At 39.8% G+C, this 21,390-nt stretch overlaps 2 protein-coding genes across 5 annotated transcripts in view; one reads left to right on the top strand and one right to left on the bottom strand.

Moving 5' to 3' along the window:
* Positions 1-8,527, top strand: part of LOC110406549 (melanotransferrin-like) — a 24,471-nt gene extending 15,944 nt beyond the window's left edge. The window contains exon 19 of one of the 2 annotated variants that reach the window (XR_002443496.1): positions 8,133-8,527. Coding sequence is in view for 1 of the 2 variants with exons in the window: in XM_021413204.1 (XP_021268879.1) it covers positions 20-150 (131 nt within the window). In the remaining variant the exon portion in view is untranslated. Of the gene's footprint in view, positions 1-19; positions 2,306-8,132 lie in introns of those variants that run through there. The other variant, XM_021413204.1, reaches the window with a different exon arrangement.
* On the bottom strand, positions 2,453-21,390 carry PRR14L (proline rich 14 like). 3 transcript variants are annotated; one of them, XM_021413180.1, is made up of 10 exons: positions 21,275-21,390; positions 19,756-20,262; positions 18,244-18,325; positions 16,941-17,006; positions 11,333-16,076; positions 8,534-8,602; positions 7,615-7,777; positions 7,296-7,402; positions 6,697-6,768; positions 2,453-6,032 (listed from the first exon to the last, which is right to left on the bottom strand). In XM_021413180.1, the coding sequence occupies exons 2-10, from the start codon at positions 20,215-20,217 to the stop codon at positions 5,726-5,728; spliced, it is 6,072 nt and encodes a 2,023-aa protein (XP_021268855.1). In that variant the 5' UTR covers positions 20,218-20,262; positions 21,275-21,390; the 3' UTR covers positions 2,453-5,725. The 3 variants fall into 3 exon arrangements, with proteins under 3 accessions (XP_021268855.1, XP_021268852.1, XP_021268853.1); XM_021413177.1 differs by having other exon boundaries at positions 11,333-17,006; XM_021413178.1 differs by having other exon boundaries at positions 11,333-17,006; positions 21,250-21,352.

Raw genomic sequence — 21,390 nt, 5'->3', positions numbered from 1 at the left:
ATCCCTTTCTTGTTTGAAGCACGGAATCATGTGCAACAGCATTCACGAGTTCACATAACCCACAGCACAGAACTAGGATCATCAGATTACCTGCTATGGAGGATTCAGCATTTTTTGGGGGGGAACAGCAGGGTCAGTGCAGTGGACTGAAATACAGACTGTCACGAATGGCACAGGTTAGTGGGTAGCAGTTTACCTTGCATTTCCTATTTTATCTTCTAAAAACTGTTTCCATGCAAAAAAAAAAAAAAAATTCAACTGATATTTTGGTAGTTGCAGGATTGTCTTCCTATATTTGATTTTAATTGCAATCCACGTTGAATACAGATATGTATGATAGATTGCTTATGTAATCACTATCAGAAGTCTCTTCTGGTTTTAATTGGAAAGAATATATTTCCTTTTTTAATCAAGGATTTATACTGGTAAATCAAAATACTTTTCTCTCAAATTCATATAGTAAGACACCTAGGAGTGAGCAGATCTGGATTCTTGCAGCCTTAAATTGAAGGGAAGCAATGGATATATGAGGGCTGCTCCAAAAGTAACACCTCCTATTTTATTAGGTTGGCCCATGATGTTAGGTGTGAATGCTGGTGGTACAGCAGTAGAGGTTGAACCTTCCCACCAATATTCAGCTACGTTCTGTTGCTGTGTGACAGAATGGCACCTGACATGGAAGTGCATATGAAGCAAACTTGTGTTGAATTCTTCCATGTGGAAAAAATGGCGCCCTTAGCATTCACCAATGCTTGCTGAATGTTTACAGAGGCTAAACAGTGCCTGTGAGCACAGTGAGGGGGGAGGGGGGGGTGCATTTCAGCAGTGGTAATAGTGGGTCACCTCCCCTGGTGTGGGTTTTTACAAGCGTGGCATGCAGGCTCTTGTTAGTTGCTGACAAAAACACACAGCTAATAGTGGTGACTGCGTTGAAAATTACTGTTTTCTAGCTGAGAATTTGTACTATCAGATAGTGTGATTGTGCTCTTTGTAGCAGTTATAGTTTCCATAGAAATAAACAGGAGGCATTACTTCAAAGCAACCTAAGTTCTCAGAAACACAAATCATTACTTTTCATACAGTACATTGACATTTCTGATGTGACAAAAGGTGAATTAATTAAGCTGACCATTGTTTTTACAAGCAGAAACTGAATGTGATATTAAGTCTTCTGAATACAGTGTATCATATCATAGTTTCGTTTTGCCCATTAGGGGAGAAAGACTTTCATGTGGATGGCATTAACCACTGCTAGCAATAAAAGAAATGCCACTAGTGAAGACCAGCCAGCTGCAATAGAGAAAGTAAATCAATCTCCCCTACAGAGCAAGGAAAAAAAACACAAAACAAAATAAAACCCCTCAATTAAGCAAAGCTAGGCAGTAGGAATCCAAAATATTCAGTTATAAAATACACTGCTAAAGCGACCTCTTCTTAAGCAGTTTATTCCATGCCTAGGTTGCCTTTCCTTTGTTTCATTTACATTAGCCTTTTTCATTTCCCTTTTTCACTTCCTGAGAAAAAATAAATTGCACTCTGAGCAGCACTAAGGGTTTTAGGTTCAGTGCTTCACAGCTGAGGCTGTTCTCTAATTTGTCCCCATTTGTCATTAACTAAGCAAATAACAGAGAGTGGATGCAAATCCAAACTCACCTACCTTTAAGAAAGAGAGGCGAGAAATGAAATGTAGACGAGTCCCAGTATGGTAACAGAACATCATCTTCATGTGTGGCATCGCAGCCAGCAAGCTGTAGCCCTGATGGAGTGGAGGAAGAGCAGAGTCCGGTTGAGGGCTTTGGAGCGCTCCTTCCCTTTCTTTACTGGAGCTTTCATGCCACCTGCAGGACTTGGATAGCATTGCACTTCAATCACAGGAACAGCGTGAAGTGCAAGTGCCAGCTTAACTTTTCCAAGAACAGAGTGCTGCTGAATATGTAATACCTGGGTTAAAAAAAACTGGGTCAGAGGCACTGGGTTATAGGTAAGACCTCATGGGTGGGGGGAATTACTTTCTGTTACAGCTCTTACAAAAGCTTGCCTAGCCCTGTTTGACATTCCTGTGCTTCAGCATTGAGTTAGAAGCAGTGGTTTGATTTCTTGCACACGCTGCATTATGTGAACCATGGTCCTGCTCCAATACTTTTCAAATACTTTTGAAATAGTGGGAATGGTCTGTGCTGTCCTAATGCTACTATTATGAACAGGAGCCTGGTAGTTCAGAGTGTGCTTTAACTTCCACAGGTCCATTTGCATTCCTTTTAAAGTAGGGCTGTGGATAAAGGAGCACTGGAATTGTTGCTGCTTACCTCCCTCACAGCCCACCCAGGTACTTAGTGCTGTCACTCTCTTTGGAGATTTGGCCTTTTCCCCCATGTCTGTAAGACAGATGTTTTGCGCATGTTTACTAGTACAAGCCTGAAGAAGGCTTTAAAAAATCCCAAAACAACAGAAAGGTTCTCAGAAAAATTTATTTCCATAAATTAAAAACACACACAAAAGAAACAGTAAAATGTTGAATTCACACAATATTGAACAAATAAAATGCCAAGAGCTTGACGGAGGCTAATGGCACAGGCGTACAAATTCTCATTAAGCTATTTGTTGACATGATAGCATCATTTAGACATTTAATCCACAGTTAGCATCCATATCCTAGAAGAGCACCTGGAACATAATATGCCAAAGGCCCAACTCACATGAAATGCAATAAATGAGAACCGCTTGCAGAAGATCATATCCAGCAAGCATTAGACCTCAAATGTATGCAACCACAAGGCCAGGCAGGCAAACTTTCTAATGTACATTAAGTAGTCTTAGCTGCTCCAGTTGCAGCACGATGAAAATAAGATGTTACGTTTTTAAGAAAAAAAATCTAACCCTCATAATCAGCTAATTTAGTAAAAAAAAAAACAAAAAAAGCTGCCTGTCTCTGAAAAATAACTGCTATGAGATGGTACGTGTCAAAAGCTTTGCATTTCTTCTCAAGCTGCTCTAGACATCATTCCATGAGCAATATGTACAAATGTCTTTCCATGATGTTACAAGAAAAAAAAAATTACTGAAGTAGGCTCTCTCTATGAAAAGAGAGTTGTACATATTCTTCCACTAGGGAAGTATTTACGACCCCTAAACATACATTCTCTGTACTTTTTTCCTTCAATGATCTGAGACAGAAGCAGCTCAGAGTGGCAGTTACCTACCTTTGCACCATCACTGCTCCCAGTGTACAAAGAACAGCCACAAGGAACAAGGTTGTTCCACGAGTGTTGTAAATAGGGACAGAGGTGGGAGAGGGAAAAAAGTGCACGCATGACTGACATCTGTTCCTGAGGGGGATGTGGGGAGGAAGAAAAGAAATGCTTTGTCTCAATTAGCTTACAACTCTATCATACAAATATTAGATCAGAATAATCCACAAACTCTAAGGTCTGGGACAAGCTAGGCAACTGCTACATCATTTTCTAACTCCTCCAATTACTGTAAATAAAAGGGGATCAAGTGTTTTCTTTCCTATGCTCCCTCTGCTGTAACTATTAAAAAGTTAAGAAGTGTTATTTCAAAGCAATTAGAAACAAGACAGAGCAAGAAAGTAGACAAAAAAAAAAGTTCCATATCAGAAGCCTGAACTTTGCTTGGACCCGAGTTCCCTCCCTCTCATCCATACTGTTTTCTTAAAAGCCCCAGTGAGGTTACACAGCTCAATTCTGTCACAGCAGTAAAAGCCTCCCATTTTAACAGAAGGTTAATTAACACTGTGTCACAATCCCATTCTACGGCATAAAACCATAAAAATATATCTATCTATTTGTGTATATATATCACTCTTGCAACAGCTTCCAGCCAGTCAATATTTGGGTAATAAGCTGACATAGAGAAAGCTTCAAATATTTTTTGAAACAGTTGATTTTTTTTTTAAGGGATTTCTATAAAAATAAAGAAGATCAATTAAAATGTTCCCCCAGCAGCTCAATTAGGTTAACCAGACCTTGCTGCTGAAATTTTATGTCAATAAGTTTGAAGTTTACCCATCTTGTTATTTTATCCTCAAAATCCAAATTACCACTACTCTAAGTCTGCACCTCTCTCTTTTCCTGAGTCTTCCTGATTAATCAGCCTCCAAAACAAGAATGCAGATTTTCATTAATCCCAGCATATAAACTGAGAGAAAAAAAACAAAACAAAAAAACCATTTCTTTCAAGATTCAGGCACAGAGAACATAATATTCTTCTTCCATCTCTCTACTTTCCAAACTCTGGAATTCAACAGATTGCTTGTTAATTTTGGAGTTTTCTGTTAGGCCAGTAACAGAAATGGCAGAGCAGCAGAAGATAGTGATGGTATTTTCAGGCCTTCATCTACTGAGACTTCATTAAAATACCTGCCCACTAGATACTTGCTTATTCTGAATGTGAATATAAACGTTACTATATGGATAGGTAACTAAGAAAGTGCAAGTTTTAAGTGACAAGTGAAAGAATAAACTAGTTCAATTGAGCATCCTAGCAAAGTCAGCTTTGCATGAATAACTTCTATAGGCACTAGAGGACAGAAATTACCTGTACTGCAGCTAGCATTCATTTTGAATTATGCTTCAAGTAAGTTTAACAGAAGTTATCCCAGAAAGAAACGCTCTTCTCTTAAAAGTTATGGCTGAGAAATTGCCCGGTGCTGTATCATCTAATGACAAATGGCCTCACTTTATGAAAAAAAAGTTTTTCACGTGCTAGGAGGCTTTTTGTACAACACTAGCTATTGCGTACAGCAGTGCTGTACACAGAGTATCTAAGTGGGAGCTATCTGAATTGCAAACCTAAAACGGGTGTTAAAATCAAGCTGATATTTTACCTGAAATTAAAATCGGTTCAAAATGAGTCTCAAAGGTTTTTCTGGTGCTTCTTGTACGCAGCAGCTCTGCTCAGCTAATAAAATGCTCAGCTTCCATACCCTGTGGCTTAACGTACTCATAGGCTTTGCCTCTGGAGAAGGGGTATAAAGCATCAGCCAATTTGGTAAAAACTCACTGTTTGGGAAAAAAACAGCAGCGGGCATCATCTTTTCTGAAAGTATTACTTTTTTTTTTGTTTTGTACTCACAGTTGTGTTAAAAGGGGTCCTCATGCTGCAAATAAACTAAGATATACAAAGTGCAAGTTCATTAAAGTCTAGTTATGTGGAGCTTCTGCTGCCTGAAGCCAGGAAGGGCACAGAAATTCAGAAGGAACCTTCTACAGAAACAGAAGGAAGAAATAATTGAAAGTAAGATAGGAATGCTATTTTTAATTATTAAAAATTTAGTGGTATATCAAGAACGTGTTGGCTAAAATTTATCTTTACCAAACACCACATACTTGCCTGTCAGGTTGTTCAAACAGCCATTACAGTAGTAACAGCAGATTCAATGTGCAAAGATTTTGGAGTACAGAGTCCCAGCATCATGGAAGGTGAGCTGCTTCCTCCCTGATACTCTTACTCTACCCTTAAAAGGTCTTGAAACATAACTGAACATTAGCCATAACTTCCAGAGGTTGGGGAAGGAATGCTAAGTCACATGTGACCCTAAGAGAATCCCTCCAGTAGGAAAAAAAAAAAAAAAAAAAGATTAAATAGCACCTTAGAGGGTCACAGCCAATACTTGATCATGAGATATTAGAAGAGAGTGGTAGAGTAAGGTATGAAGAAATCAGTAGATTCCTCCCAACAGGACTATAATACATAGTAAAGTAGCTCACTGGACCATTTTCAGCTCACGGCTCCCTCCAGTGCTACACAACAGCTCCTGCTCATCCTCCTTTGCAAAAAATTCTTCGAGGTCCATTAGCTTCTGACTCAGAAGGGCATCTAACTCCGCACTTGGTGGTGCAGCTTTTTTTGCTCGAGTGAAACTTCCCACTGCTTTGATTTTTCCTCGTGCCTTTCTCTTCCGAGGTACAGTGAAGTCCTGAAACTCCAGAATCCGCTTTCTCTTCTGCTGGCTGACAGAAATCAAGAGTCCATTTTTTTCCTTGGGCTCTTCAAAGATTGTTTCCAAACTCCTGATAGAAGCAGAAGATAGAGCTCATGAATAGTCAAGAAGTTGGCCACCTTACAAGGACAGGGAGACTGATGCATTTCATAACCCAAGTAGACACTCCTACTTCTTACAGTTTTACAGCCCCTTCATATTCCTTCTCATGTATGCTTATCTACAGTTTGCACCTTCAGCAACTGCACATTTATACTGCTAGCTAAATAACGTTATTGATTCACATTTGGTATGAATCTCTTTGTATTTCAGTTCAAGAGCACAATTACAGAGAAATTTGATTTTATAGAATAAAGTACCGGTCTTGATAGTCATGATATACTTGGTAACAGTTATTCCTGTGATTTTAAAGAATATTCAGTCGCCCTCAAATTTAGAAAAGCTAAGTACTGTACATAGATGGAAACGGGACTGAACGGATAGATAAAAATACACAGACCTCTACTTAGATAACTGCAAATTCTTAGTTCGTATTCTTTTTCACTGCTTTCCATGTAAGATGTAAGATACTGTAAGATACTAATTTTGCATTATCTTTCCCTACTGCTTTGAACTTAAGCAATTTTTCAAATTTAACTCCCCCTTAGTATCAGAACCCTTCAATCTGCTCCCTCTCTCTGCCTAGGTAATGTACGTTTATCTCAGCAGTGTTCTCATGAGGAAGCAGAACAAACCTGGCTGGAGGAGGGGACTTGTAGTTCTTGTTTGTGTAAATTTCTTCTAAACTAAATTCTTTCTTCTTAAGCCTGAAAAAGTAATGAACAAAATCAAGAAAGAAAAATTTCAAAAGCATCTTTTCACAACAGGCTGTTTTACTAGAAACAAGGAGTGTTTGTCTACTATGCTTAAATGCTAACTAATTATGTTTCAGCTTAAAACATTGATTTAAAATAACTGGGGATAGAGAAGAATGAAGAAACGAGGGCCTAAAGCACCTCATTTCATATCGTGTTTTTAAAACATCTGTTAAAGCCTGTCTTGCCTGCACAGGTCAATGCTTTTTCTAGCATACTATGATGTTTTGAGATAATGGTGCTCAAAAGAAAGGGAAAGCCATTCACAGGTCACTTTTTTGTGGAAGCTAAGAAAGAACAGTTTAGCAGATTATAACATTTCATCTCTTGAGACTGATTTTAAAACTTAATTATTCACACTTAATTACCAAGCCAGTATGTGAAGAAATACATTCCCTTTGTCAGAGCTAGCACTTCTATACAATAAACAGAATAGACAAAGAAGGTAGCGATGAGTCCATGAAAATGATATGGCTTACCTTTTTGGTTTGGGTAGTCCCATTGGAGTAAGGTTATGATCTAGCCTAGGAATAGTTTTCCTGATTCGGATCTGTGAGACTTTCTTTGGCCTCTTTTCTGGGTCAGTCTTAGGGGGAAAAAAAAAGTTAAGATGAAGGAAAAAATTACCATGTTAGTTACCCAAATTCCCTATTCATCTTTGTTTTACCACTTTATTTCTGCTTGAAAAAAAAAAAAAGAAAGAGCACAGACTAGGACTAGAAGCCTTGTCTTTTAACATTGCATAGGTAACATTCATCAGCAGATGTTCGAGATACCTAAAATCTCAAATGAACTCACTTTTTTCAGTTCTGTGTCATCTTGGGATCTAAAACAGTCTGGAATGGAAGTATCTGCTTCATCAAGGGCATGGACCTGAAGGTCAGGTTCTGGAAGCCTAGGGGGCAGTGCTTCCGAAAGCAAGCAAGACTTTGGTAGTGGAAGAGGGAATGAAGGTTCCAGACTGTAACAGAGGAAGAAGAGGATATAAGTAGATCAAGACCCAATTTATGCTGCAACTGCATTCCTGCTCTCGTCCCTAAATTGCAATATGGGCATAGAAAACAATGTGGTTCATAGAAACTGCCCAAGAGAACACTTACTCCACTATGCGCTTACAGCCAAAAACTGCTGCTGCTCACACTGATACTGAAATAAACTAAATTGCCAGTATTTTGAACATCTAATTTTACCACTGTTTTTCTTTCCATATCGTTTATAGCTCTATTTAGTAGTTACTGATAGAAAAAGATTAATTTTCCTGCTCTGTCAGCAAATTTCTTTGTCACGGGTATTAATTTAGTACTTTTTGTTCACAGATAAATATAACAGTTTTTATATCTGCCATTCCAACACTGAAAAAGAGTAGAAGGAAGTATCAGCACCTTATTTCCACATCCTCAAGCAAAAAGAACGTATTTATCCAAGTAAGAAAACTAAGTTCTGCAGTTTCACAAACCTATTTCGTAGTAAGGTATTTAATGTGCTTGAAAGCAACAGCATTGTTCTGTGCAGTGATCGACAACAGTGTTTGTGTGAATGCCCCTGGACGTTCCCCCATGACATCCAATCAGTGTGTCTCTTTAGAACTTGAATCAAAAAGCTATTATTGAAGTGAACGGGCAAAAACTGAACCACAGAACGATATCAGCAACGCCTTGTTCCAAGAAAGCTTATGATCCTGCCACTCAGCATAAATACCAAAGTTGCAGATACTCACCATATGTCATGACCTGCAGTCTGTAGTGCTCCCATACTCTGTACAGGTAAGCGTGGTAATATGGCATAGCTGGTTCAAAAGAAAAAAAAAAAGAGAGAGAAAGAAGTTAGACCTACATTATAAAAAAAGATGAGGGAAAAGATTCTTAATATAATCTGGACTGCAAGACAAAAAATGCTAACGTTGGGAATGGCAAGGGTAAGAAGTAAAATCATACAGGAGCAAGCCACATCTGTCATTTAGCCCACTAGTAACTAACTTTCACTGACAGCTTGGTAGGAAGTAGTTCTACCTTAAGTTCTACTTAAAATTGTAGTGATAAGAAAAGGAAATGAGAGCACAGAGAGAGACAAATAATTACAGTTTTCAAGCTAATGCTTGAGCTAATGCTACACAAGTCTAGATTCCTTATTAAAAAAACAACTTTTAAAACGGAACAAAAATCATGGATAATTTTTCTACTAAATAAAAAAGTACACGGTGGAACAGTAGAAAGTGCAGAGTAGGATTTTCATAAAATTCTCTCTCTGCTGTCTCTAAATCTCATAATCTTACTGGAATACACTTAATTAATCAGAATAACCACAGGCCCTTCTATAAGGTTGGTAATTTTTATGGAGTAAAAAAATACCTATGTAAAGAAATTCCAGCCAGCCTGTAACACTACAGAATCAAAAGCCATCAGCTGTGCTGAAAATGCTTTTATGCTGCACCAAATTCACTTTCTTGTATTTTTGTATTTATATGCCAGAATTTCTTATATAGAAATGACATATCTTAGTTATTTATTTCTATGTAATCATATAGATTTTGAGTAAACACAAATTTAAGAGAGATTTACTGAATTATCCTTCTGCCACTGTTCCTGTTAATATGTTTAGAAGAAGAATTATTAGTTGATGAGAACAAGCTATCAATTTCCAGCAAAACAGAATCTTAAATGGTGTAATATATTTAAAGGGTTTTTTTTTTTCTTTCAATTATTTTATATACAAATTCTTTAATTATACTTTTTGTACAGTTATTTTAGAAATAGAATTCACTTTCTACACATCCTTAAAGTTCTGGAAACATTCTTTCAGACTTGTTGCCTTAAATTCACTACAATAACTTTAATTTGAAAGAAAACCCGAGTGGGCCTGAAGAATTAAGTGTACCCAGACAGATACATCAATTCCTTTCAAATATCTAAGAAGAAAAAACAAACTGAGCTTTGCGCTACTTTAACTTCGGGCATTTTTCACATAGAGTGATAAGATTTCATCTGTCTTCTCTTCTTTAGGAAAACGTAATTCATAGCAATACAGCTGGTTCTCAATTTACCCTTTATGACAAGAAATTAAATCCTCCTACATTTTAGTTACTGGATGTGCTGTAACAAACTGCCTTAGAGTCTGCAGACATAACTATAGAAGAAAACATGAGATTAAGTCAGCTCAGATCTCACAGTCCAAGGATAAAATGCCTCTACAATACAAAATAATTCATCTCATGCACAGCAAGTAGCTTTAAAAAGTAGGGTTTTCCTTGTGTTAAAAATGGCAACATCTTATTTTAAGCTAAGTGCTCAAACTTTAGAGTTTACTGATGTGATTACTTCCAAAGTACTAAGTTATACACTAGAAAATTCAGCCTGAAATATTGTCTTGTGGGACAAAAAAGGCAGGTCTTACAGAATATGCTGCAAAGTTGTCTCTGTGTCATTATTCAAATTCTATCTTTTAGTGCAGAGAACTCACAAAAAGGAGTAGTTACTTCATGTTCTCACTCAAATTGTCTTAGTAGACATGAGAATTTATACTAGCAAGTGATAAACTATTAGGTATTTTCTCTACTTAAAGCAAAATGCAGCATTAGTTACATATAAGTGAAATTCAACAGTTCTCTACAGACTGCAATATTAAACACAAGAGTTAATGAAACAGACTCATGAACTATTACTCTGTCCAGCAATCTCAAGGCTGCCAGATCAGGGACTGAACCATCCTGTGTCTCAGGCAGCAGGTACTGAGACATAACAGGAAAGAAGTCTGCACAAGAGCATGCAAAAATCTCATACCAGGACTAGGAACCTCTTCTTTTATTCTGTTTCTCAGCAAAAATATTTCAAATGTAGGTAGGAAAGTTAAGTGAAATATACAAAGTAGACATCAGCGCTCTTCCCACTCGCATCGAGAAGGACAGACACACCAAAATTCCTCACCAACCTGAAATGGAGCTTGGGTTGTGCGTGCCAACAATACAACACACTATCAAAAGGCACAGTACACATCAAGAGGTTTCGATTAGCACAGAACAGTCATGGAATACAATTAAAGATGTAACTGAATTCCCCCCGCACCCCAATTAGGATTCTTCCTAATCTGATGCTGAATATTTTACAGTGGTTCAAGTGAAACTCGTGGGTCAGACCTCTGAAAAAAAACTCTCCTACCTCAGAAATCCAGTTGTTCTGCAGTCACTCTGAATAGACCTAATGAAGTAGCTCACCTTTCTGCATTATATATTCTGATGCATGGTGTGTTTATTTTGCATGGGAGAAGAAAATAGAGTTAGCCATTCTGCCAAAAGAGGATAGCATTAAAGAAGCGAAGGCAAATATATTTAAATTCAGCTAAAAGACTGTTCTGTAGGTAAGAACCTTCCACAATGAGCCATTTTTGGAGCAGAACATGTAGATTTGGAATGGGGGAAAACTGATTCTGCAGCACAAGCGTCTATCACCCTCACCCTCCCAAAAAAGAAGCAAGAACATACTCTATGTGTATTTATTCTCAGAAATAAGTTGATGAGTTTTACCTGTTCTCGATGCCCACACTTGGCTGCCACTTGCAGTGATTGGAATGAAGAGGAGTGATTTCGGAGGGACAGGCAGAAGGACCATGCTGACTCCATATGGATAGCGCCCTGCCCAAGGAGTACGGCAAGGAAGAGACCAGGTCATCTGATACATTAGATGCCCCTTTCAAGCCCTGGGTAAATTGGGATATAAATAGTCTCTGGATGGTAGGAATATGACTGGTTAAGTTTCTTCTTCTTGTCCAAATCCTGTAACATCCAGGTGAAGAAAGTGCTAACACTGTGTGAAGGCCAAGCATGGAGCAACTTCCTGTTCTTTTAGCTATGGCATTTCTTCCGTGGTCAGGATGAAGTGCAACAACTCCTGGGGTTGTTACGGAGAGAGGGGAATGCAGCTCATGATCTTGACTGGAATCTTCCTTGACTGCTGTTGCATCTGAACAGCTCTGAGACAGGAGAAAAGTCCACTTTGAAGGTGGTGCCGGCATTTCTTCCAAAACCAGTCTGCGATGTGCAGAGTGCTGAGATGTAGTCCATGTGAGGTCTGTCACAGAACTGGAGTCCAATTTTACATGAAAAGAAATTGGGAACACTGGGGTATCCAAGAAAGAAGGAGAATTGTTGCTCAAGTCTAAAGAAGGTATTTTGGTAGATCCTACTGAATAAAGTGCAAAAGATTGAAAGCTGAACATCTTGGTACACCAACTGTCAGCCCAGCGTGAGTGTAAGCTCCTGTTAATGCAGGAGACAGCTTCCAATAGATTTTTAGATCTATGTTGGCCGTACCTTGCAGCCACTGGAAGAATTTCAGAAGAATACGGCAGAGTTTCCAAGCTATGGATGCTTGTGGCAGGTTCCAGTAATTTGCTGGCTATTGCAGACAGCTTGCTCAGTAGCGCTGGCTCTTTGGTACATTTTCTGAATTTCAAGCTGCTCAGCAAACTGCACCTCTTGGCCTTCTCCCTTGGCATATGGACGAATCTCATGGCTATTTCCTTTTTCACTGTTGGTGATTTACAGGCAAAGTACAAAGATTTCAGGACTGTGTTTTCCTGTTTAGGGGGCATTTCTGAGGGAGGCTCCAAAAAAGCTGAACTTTTAGGTTTTCTTATTTTTCTTACAGTTTCTAGTTGATATGATGTGGGAACTTTTTTGCATGTTCTTCCAGGCTGTATTTTTAATGGAAGAGGTCCTCTTAGTTTATTTTTAGTTCCAAAGGCACCAAGAATTCCATTATAACCTGACTTAAGGTTCAGGTTTTCCATTTCTGAATCCTGAGTCTTTAAAAAACATGAACTAATAGTATCAGTGGTAATCTTTGGCCTTTTGATTTCTTGTAAAGTGCTACACAGTTTATTTTCACTGCTTCTAATGACAAAAATGTCCTCTGAAGGACTTTCAAACTTTGTATTTCTTGACATCACCAACTCATTTGAAGAACTGCATAAAAGTTCAGAACTGTATAATATGCTTGGATGCAATGTAACTTTTGCTTTCACTTTGTATTCTGCCTTTTTTTCTTGTTTTGCCTTGTCTGACCCATGCACTTTAATCTCCTCATACTTTTTCTTTCGTTTAAGAGCCTGACATTTCTCTACTCTATCAAGTCTCACAGAATCTGAAGTCTCATTTTCCGTGGAAACTGAATGAGCTGGTATAGTGTCTTGACATCCTGTAATTTCCTTTGCATTATCTCTGCTCTGTGCATTTAATTTGTAAGGCACACATACTTCACATCGAACTACATAATTTGGTAATGATTCTTTGCAACTGTTTGATAGCATGCTTATTTTATTGTTTTTGAATTCTGGTGAAGCATCTCTGTCAGATGCATCTGCAGTTTGATAATCTTGCACAGCTTCTGAAAGTGAACTGGTATCAGTGAAGCTTGTAGGCTTTGTAGCGTTTCTTTCCTTTGAAAGACTATTTAGGTCAGATCTTGGGATTTCTTCAAAACCTTTTTCATAGTTCTCAGTACTGACAGTAACTGTTTTGCTACTAGACTCTTTTGAACCTTCTAATGAGGTCCATAAGCAATCTTCTCCATCAAGGAAAGAATGTATGGGCAACTTTTTTCTGTGAGACACTTCTCTTTCCAGCTTCTCTTCTACACATACATTCTTCAACTTCTCTCCACAATCAGCACTTTTTGGTAAGGTCACATCCATGACTTCTGCAGTTAGCACACTATGCCTCTCATCTCTCTGCCTTTCTTTGTTGCATGCATGAACGCCTGAACTTTTTGCACCTTTCAGAGAGCTAGTTGCCTTTTCATCCTCTGAAGATGGTATTTCAGTATTGCTAGCTCTGCTCTTAACATACATTGTTACAGAAAGAGGTTTTGTCTCTGAAGAACCTTTGCTACAAATTTCATCTGAAGATGAATCACTGTTACCTATGTCTGTATTCTCAGATGACACGCATAGCTTTTCTTTCTGAGGCAATGAGTTTCCTAAGTTCAGAGCTGATGGTGTTTCTGAATCCCTGTGAGTCTCATTAGAAGAGTCTTGGATGTTAAACTTCACAAAATGGGATGGACCCACGTCCTTTTTAGCATCTGTTTCTTTACCAGGCTCCAACATCAACTGTGAGCAAGAGTTATTTAAGATAGATTTTTTTCTCAGTCTTTTGTTTTCCATCTGTGAAAGTACATGCATTTTTTCTGGCTTGTAAAACAGACTCCTGTGAATTGATGAGAAGGGCAAAAATGGGGCACTAACTGTATTTGCCTGGTCCCCAATTAACCACTTCATCTTTGCCAAGGATTGCTGCATTTTATTTCCTGAAAACACTAGCTCTGCTTTGTCTTTCACGCATTTGATGGACAAAGCATGCTGTGAACATTGTGATCTGCTATCAGAAAGGCTTTCTTCAAGGGTTTCCTTATCTTCGCTTCCACAGCTGTTCCCTTTCTCTTTTAGTTTTTTCATTTTCTCTTGAATTAGATCACCGATGGAACCCATGCATCCTGAACAGTCTGCATTTCTTAAACCAGTTGAAGACTCAAAATCCACTACATTCTCTTTTACAGTTCTTTGAAAACCATCTTCTCTTACGTGTTTGTCAACTAACAGAGTCAGGTCATCACCTTTTTTTAACAGTCTCTCTTCATATTGGCCAGAGCTCATTGACAGTTTAGTTTCCTCTGCAGAAGTAGCGATAAATTGTAAACCAGTGTCTGGCTTTTTATTTAAGGTTTCTAGATGTTGCTTGCTGCCTGGAACTAGGTCATAGAACTCACTCGGATGTGCAAGAAACTGATTTTCAATTGCAGAAAGGGTCTTTTCTGTTTGCATGTTCGTATTGTTGAGTAACGGACATGTAGCACAGATTGAAGAGCTGTACTCAGAAGAACTAGCTGTGAGCGATGACATTCCTTTCTTCTCAGATGTGCCTAGTTCTCTCATCTTCGGGCATAAGGGAGAGTTGCAAAATCCAAAATTATGAACACAATTTTTTTTGTTCAAATATCTGACTAATAGCTGTTCACTGGTCTTACTTCTCCAATTGCCTCCAGGAACTTTTGGAGAACTCAGAGTCCTTATTTTATCAAATTCATCTGCAGGGACAGCACACGTGCTAACTTGGTCTTTTGCCTCATGTTTGTCACAAATAATTTCACTGCTGTCTGTTAATTTACAAAGATCAAATTGTTTCGTATTTTCAGCTTTCATATTCTTATTTGAAATCTCATCTCCTACCAAGGTAGCAGTAGACTCCTCTGCAGCATAAGTTAGACAAAACATGCTTTTTTCTGTGGAAATATCATTTATCCCATGCAGAGCTACACATCTGTTGCCCCAGTCATCTTGATAAGGAAGACATCTGCATGCCAAAGGGCAATGTTCTTCCAGAAAAATGATTGCCTTTTTACTATTATATCCAGCTGAAGCTTCTCCTTCCAAACTATCATTTTCATCAATCTTCATCTCAACATCAGCCTTAAAAAAATGACTGTTCAGGACCACATCATCTATGTGTGTTCTACTTGATAAGATACTGGAAGCAGTGGCAGCTGTATGCTGGTCTTTTGAACTCTGATTACTAGAATTCCATGTGTTGCTATGTTCATTTTCTAAACCAGTGTCTACACTCTCTACCTTCCCTTCTGAAGACTTCCTGTTCTTCTGGGAAATGTTGCTTGTCACACTAGATTCACCAGAAGTCTTGGGATTTATTGAGGACTGGAATTTGTCTTTATGCAGCACAAATTCAGCAAGTTGTTCCTCTGTAGCCCCAGAAGAACCAAGTGACTCTTTTCCAGATAGATTATCCTCAGCCTTGTCCTTGCTTGCAACTTCATGAGCAGTACAAAATAGACACTCATCACAGTGAGGTTCTCTTGATTTTTGTGTAACAGGAGGTAGAGTTACATTTAGTGTATAAATCAAATTAGTTTCTTTGCCAGAAAACTCTAACACTGTATTACTCTGAGATTCCTTTTCAAGCAGTTGTACCTCAGGTGAACCTTCTTCTAGCTTGGCAGAAAGATCCTGACAGTCATGGCTACTGACAGTAGAAATTTTACTGTAGGACTTATAAATACATACATCTGTCTGTCCAATTTCATGGGAAGCAACGCTGTTCATTTCCTTCAGTAGGCTACTTCCTTTTGCATCATCCTTGCATAGATCACTGACAGAGAATTGCAACTGGTTCTTTTCCCACTTACTGGCTTCTGATGGGATCATTTTTAATTTTTCTTTTGAGAACTCCTCAGAAGATGAAGCAATAGAACTGAAAACTGAAGAATGACAATGCTCAGAATCAGCACTCTCTTGAGCTTCAGCGTTACCTCCCACAGCAATCTCTCTCTGGATTTCAGCAGCCTCTTCAAATTCAGAGCTGTATGATTTGCCTGTACTATCATTTGTTTCCCTATCACCCGTTTTATCGCTAGATAATTGTTTATTCCTTAGCACTGAGAGATGCTCTACCGGCATGGATTTGGAGGTGGAGTCCTCTACAAATCCAGTTCTGTGATCATAATTAGTCTGACTTGCCATGCTTTCAGGAAGATGCTTTTTTGCGGTTTCATTAATAATTCCATGGATTGCAGTGCTGTTGTTGTCTAGTGACATATTTCTAAAGTCCAGATAACAGACGCTTTCCAGAACCGAACATATAACTTCAGAATTTTTTATGGAGAGCATTCTACAACTTTCTACTGATGATAACCTAACAGGTTCATTACCTTTAGGTGGAACAACGGTACAGAAGTCACAAGCATTGTTTTCTTCATCCTGCTGGTAAGTCTGGCAATTATCAAGTGATGTATTGAATTCATTAACAAGATTTTGTCTAGGTAACTTTTCTTCTGTAGTCTCCAAAATAGATACAACATTGCCCCTCATTCTCAATGACGTGTCAGCATGGGCTTTCAACCCATTATATTCACTTATTTCTTGTGAGTGTTCTGTTGTTGATTCCATGTCCATAACTTTTAAAGGCTCTATGAAATCTAACCCGGTGGTTTCTGAAACCCCAGCTCTAGCCATGACTGTGTCTACATCTGGGCATTTGTCACTCTCAGGTGGAAGACCTTTACTCACACTGCCATTCTGGTATCCTGCTTTACTAAATATTCTAGTCCCGTCAGCCTTCATACCTTGTGCTTCTTCAGTAAGCTTTGGGAGAGTTTCAGCTGTCACCTGAAAATTTGCTTGGTTTTCTCCTGCATAAGAAAAATAAAGCAAATCAGTACCATACAATATATTTAGAAAGCATTTAGCTTACTGTGTTTCTCTTGGCATTATACACACCATTGTGTATAGCTTGTCTTGCTTATCAAAGCTTTTGAAGAAGTGAGAACTGAAGCTAGCCATTCTAATACAAACCATTAAAAAAAAAGCAAACAAACAACTTCATCACAAACCTAATGTAAGAAATGCAGTCCTTTTTAGTAAAGACATTCCACGTGAGCAGCAGACACCCTGTATTTTTCAGATTTTTCTGATAATGAACCAGGAGCAATACAGGTCCTGTAACTCAATTCATTTGAAGTCTTGGCCAACATCCTAATATTTATTTGTTACATCAAAGCTCAACATAGCTGGGTTCTTTATCTGCTGTATTCTAGCTATGCACTGAGTTGCCATTTCCATTTCTTCTTCCTTGAATTTCATTCTGTCCAAGCGATGTGCATTATTAATAAACACTTCTGTAAAGTCATGAAGAGAATGACAAAGTTCAAAAATGAGAGAGTTGCTGTTGAATATCTTCATATTCAAAACATTACGTACGCACTCATATTTCTGCACATCATTTTCATATTTCCAGCTAAGGATCGAGAACAGATGGTATTATTAAAAAGTAATATTACAGCAAACTAAGACAGGGAGTTGGACAGGATGACCTCTGGGGGTCCCTTCCATCTCAAACAATTCTATGATTCTCAACAACAACGCATGAGAGAGAAAAAAATAATTACTAGCTGTAGGCCAAGTGACAAAATCGTTTGGAGCTAGAAAATTACAGATCATAATGAAACTAAGGATGAGCTTTGCTGTTTTCTTCCTTAGAATTCTGGACTTAAAGATTTCTAAAAATTGGAAGATAGATGAGTCATATTTTTAAATCTTTGTTATTATCACCGTCATGTAAACCAGCTTTGAAGAATAAGGAAATGCAAAACGTCAGCTACTAACAAGAGCTTCTGCTCTGGGGCAAATAAGTTTCCAGCACATCTAAAACACATCTTCTAAGTAAAAAATATTTAGGAAAGTATATAGGCTATTTGCTAAAAAGCAAAGGATGAAACTTTCATATTGTTTGAACAACATAGGGTAATAGTTTCTACTGTAGAACAAATTAAGTGAGCTATCTTACAATTTCTCATCAATTTTAAATCAACAAAAAGGAAGTTGAGAGAAAAGCAGAGGCAGGCATGCACGTACAACAAAAATATGCACCTTTGCTCTTCAGAGATCCTGCTATTTTGGTGCCACAAGTTGCTGAAGAATTTACCTCATGCTTGTTTAGATGAGGATCCTCCTGAAACATGACAAAAATATAAGTGGAGATTGATCAACTTTCTGAAACATTTTGCACATTTCAGAGACTGTACCTGCTCGTCTAGGTTAGTTCTGTCTAAGAATGACAAACACCCAGAAACCTCAGAACATGTAAGCCCTTCCAGAGGTATTCACACATGCACTTGCCTTTCCTTTCTGGCCCTATCAATCAACAGCACCTCAGTATTAGATAGTGATGCATCCAGAAGATGTATTTTGCATTGTAAAGTGCTGTTGTATCTAGCAGAAAGGTATCCCCACGCAAGCAGCTAAAATGCAGATAGTTTAAATGGAAATTGTTGCAAATATGAATCAGAAGAATAATCCAGTCTCCAAGCCTCGCTCACATCCCCAAGCCATTACTGTATACTTTTGGTAAGATGCATGTCTTTTCTGTTACTTACTAGAACTTGTCCTCTACCACTCCTTCCCTTGGCTCTAAACCACATAAACCCAGAACAGGTGACATGGGTCTACTTTGGAAAAAAAACAAAAAATCCCAACCCAATCCAAAAAACTATCTGAATATCTGAAGTACATGAAAGTTCATCTTGAAAACCCAACTATGGAAAAATTCATTGTTTTTATTTTCAAAACTCTTCAAATAAATCAAACAGATGTCAGAAAGGAAAAAAAATATACATTTAAAAAAGAAGGTATTTTGTTATTATGCAACACTGTAAACCATGTAACTTATCCAGATAGTTCCAGGCTGGTATATGTTCAGTTAGAATACTTTTGTTTTTTCCTCCCCTGCGTTCTTCTTCTATATGTAAAAACTCTTTACAAACTACAGAAAACTGATCAACAGAGGAACTAAAAAATCTTGACTTTTTAATAAAGAGTTTTATAACTCTTCAGTTGTAGGTAAACTATTTGGCACACTTTTCAGCAAGTCTTTGCTTAGAAGCAACATTTTTATCATCAGTCTTTGCTAAAGGGGAGGAAAAATAAACCATGACCTTGTGACTCCGTATTTGGAAAGGGAACACTAACAGTTCACTAACTGACAGATAATTCCAAAAATGAAGAAGAGTCTTCAAATAGCTGTTATTTAGTGATTAGTACCTTGACTAGGGACAATACTTGTAAAATGTGCTGTATCCACAGAACACGGATATTGGCCTAAAAGTTTTCTCAGCTGTTTCTTTCTCCTCCTTTTTAGTCACCAGTCAGTTTTGTTCCTTACTCTGTTATATACCTGCCTCTTACCATTCCATCAGTATTTAAAAAAGCTTGGTATTTTAAAACACCATTGCTCTACTCAAATATTTCAGCAGACCTCTGATAATATCAGTAATGACACACATGACAGAAGTCACAAATAAGTAGAAAAATCACATGGACAAAATCCTCTGCCTTGTCATTGCAACCTTAAATTCAAAATATCACAGATCCTAATTTGCTTACTTGTTTTAACCATTTTTCCCCACGTTTTAGAGCACAGCATTCCGCATGGTCTTCCTCAGCATCTTGTGCCTCTTCACCTCCTTGCTGGTATTCACCGCTAGAACAGTCTTGTTTCCTACGAGTTCGTTTGTTTTCTTCATGCTGTTGAGCATGCTCGTCCTGCAGTAATTCTTCCGTAAGTGGTTCTGCTGGCTCCCGATGAACCCCTCTGACCACATCATCCAGATGCTCTGCCTCCTCTCCAAAGCCTTTTGCCTCCCAAGTCCTGTGGTGCTCGGATGACAGCTCACTACTGTGTGCCAGCTCAGGTAAGGACACATCGGGTTTTGCATCTAATCCAGCACCGGCCTCAGACACAGCCATAAGGCCGGCGGGGATGCTGAGCGGCAGCCCCTTGTGCAGGTCCTCAGTGCCAGTGCAGGCAGAGGAGTCAAGGAGACATTCCACCCCAGATGAGAGCATGGGGGCAGCTGGAGGCCCTCTGCCCAGAGCCTTTCACAGTTTACCCTGAAAACAAAAACAATGTTAAATCAACAAAGATAGGGGTAATCTCAAGAATAAAAGCAAAGCTGCGCTGTTCAAGGTTCAAAGATGCTCAGAGAGCTGAAGCACCTCCTCCTAGGAAGAGAGGCTGAAGGAGCTGGGCTTGTTTAGCTTGGAGAAGAGAAGGCTCCAGGGAGACCTCACTGCAGCGCCTTCTCAAGGGGCCGGAACTCAAGGGGCACTTATAAACAGGAGGAGGGCCGACTTTTTACAAGGTCCGATAATGACCGGACAAGGGAGAATGGCTTTAAACTAAAAGAGGGGAGATTTAGGTCGGATATGAAAATCCTCCACTCAGAGGGCGGCAAGGCCCTGGAAAAGAAGAGCTGTGGGTGCCCCATCCCTGGCAGTGCCAGGCTGCATGGGCCCTGGGCAGCCCGAGCTGGGGGGCAGCAGCACACGGCAGGGCTGGGGGGCTGTGAGGTCCCCTCTGATCCAACCCTGCCATGGCTCTGTGATTCTGTAACTTCAGGAAGGGGCCGAGAGCCATTCGGGCACCCCGGCAAACGCCTCGTTCCCGAGCCACGCTTCCACGGCTCCGACTCCCAGGGATCGCCGAAGGAGACGCAGCGAACCTCGGGGCCCGCGGCACGTTCTACTTCCCGGCTCAACTGAAGCATCCCTTTTCCCTCATGTCATTTTCCGACGCTTTCAACCGTCGCAAAGCCGCACTCCCGCAGCGTTTCCTACCCCTCCCTCAGGGGCACTCCGCCCGGAGCCCCGCACCGCCGCGGGACGTGACGCACCGCCGGTACCGGGCCACCCCCGGCAGCCAGGGCCCGGCCCAGGGCTCCGGGAACTCCGGCAGGAGCACGGCGCGCTCCGGGCGGGGCTTTGTTCGACGCGCGGCCCAGCATCACCCCGCGCGGCCCCGGCGATAGCAGCCCCGCGCCGCGGGACGAGGTGGCCCCGACCCGGCGAGGGCACAACCGCCCCTGTCCCGCCGCCCACCTCCGGCACCCCCCGCTGCCGTTACCCGCGGCCGCGCCGCTCCTCGCCGCTCCGCAGCCCGCTCACATCACTTCCTCATCCGGGCCCGCTCCCCCTCCCCCGGGCCGCGCGGCCGTTGCGACGGCCCCGCCCCCAGCTCTC

Source organism: Numida meleagris, chromosome 14 (genome assembly GCF_002078875.1).
Source record: "Numida meleagris isolate 19003 breed g44 Domestic line chromosome 14, NumMel1.0, whole genome shotgun sequence".
Classification (NCBI taxonomy): Eukaryota; Metazoa; Chordata; class Aves; order Galliformes; family Numididae; genus Numida; species Numida meleagris.
This window is presented reverse-complemented; position numbering and strand designations above follow the sequence as displayed.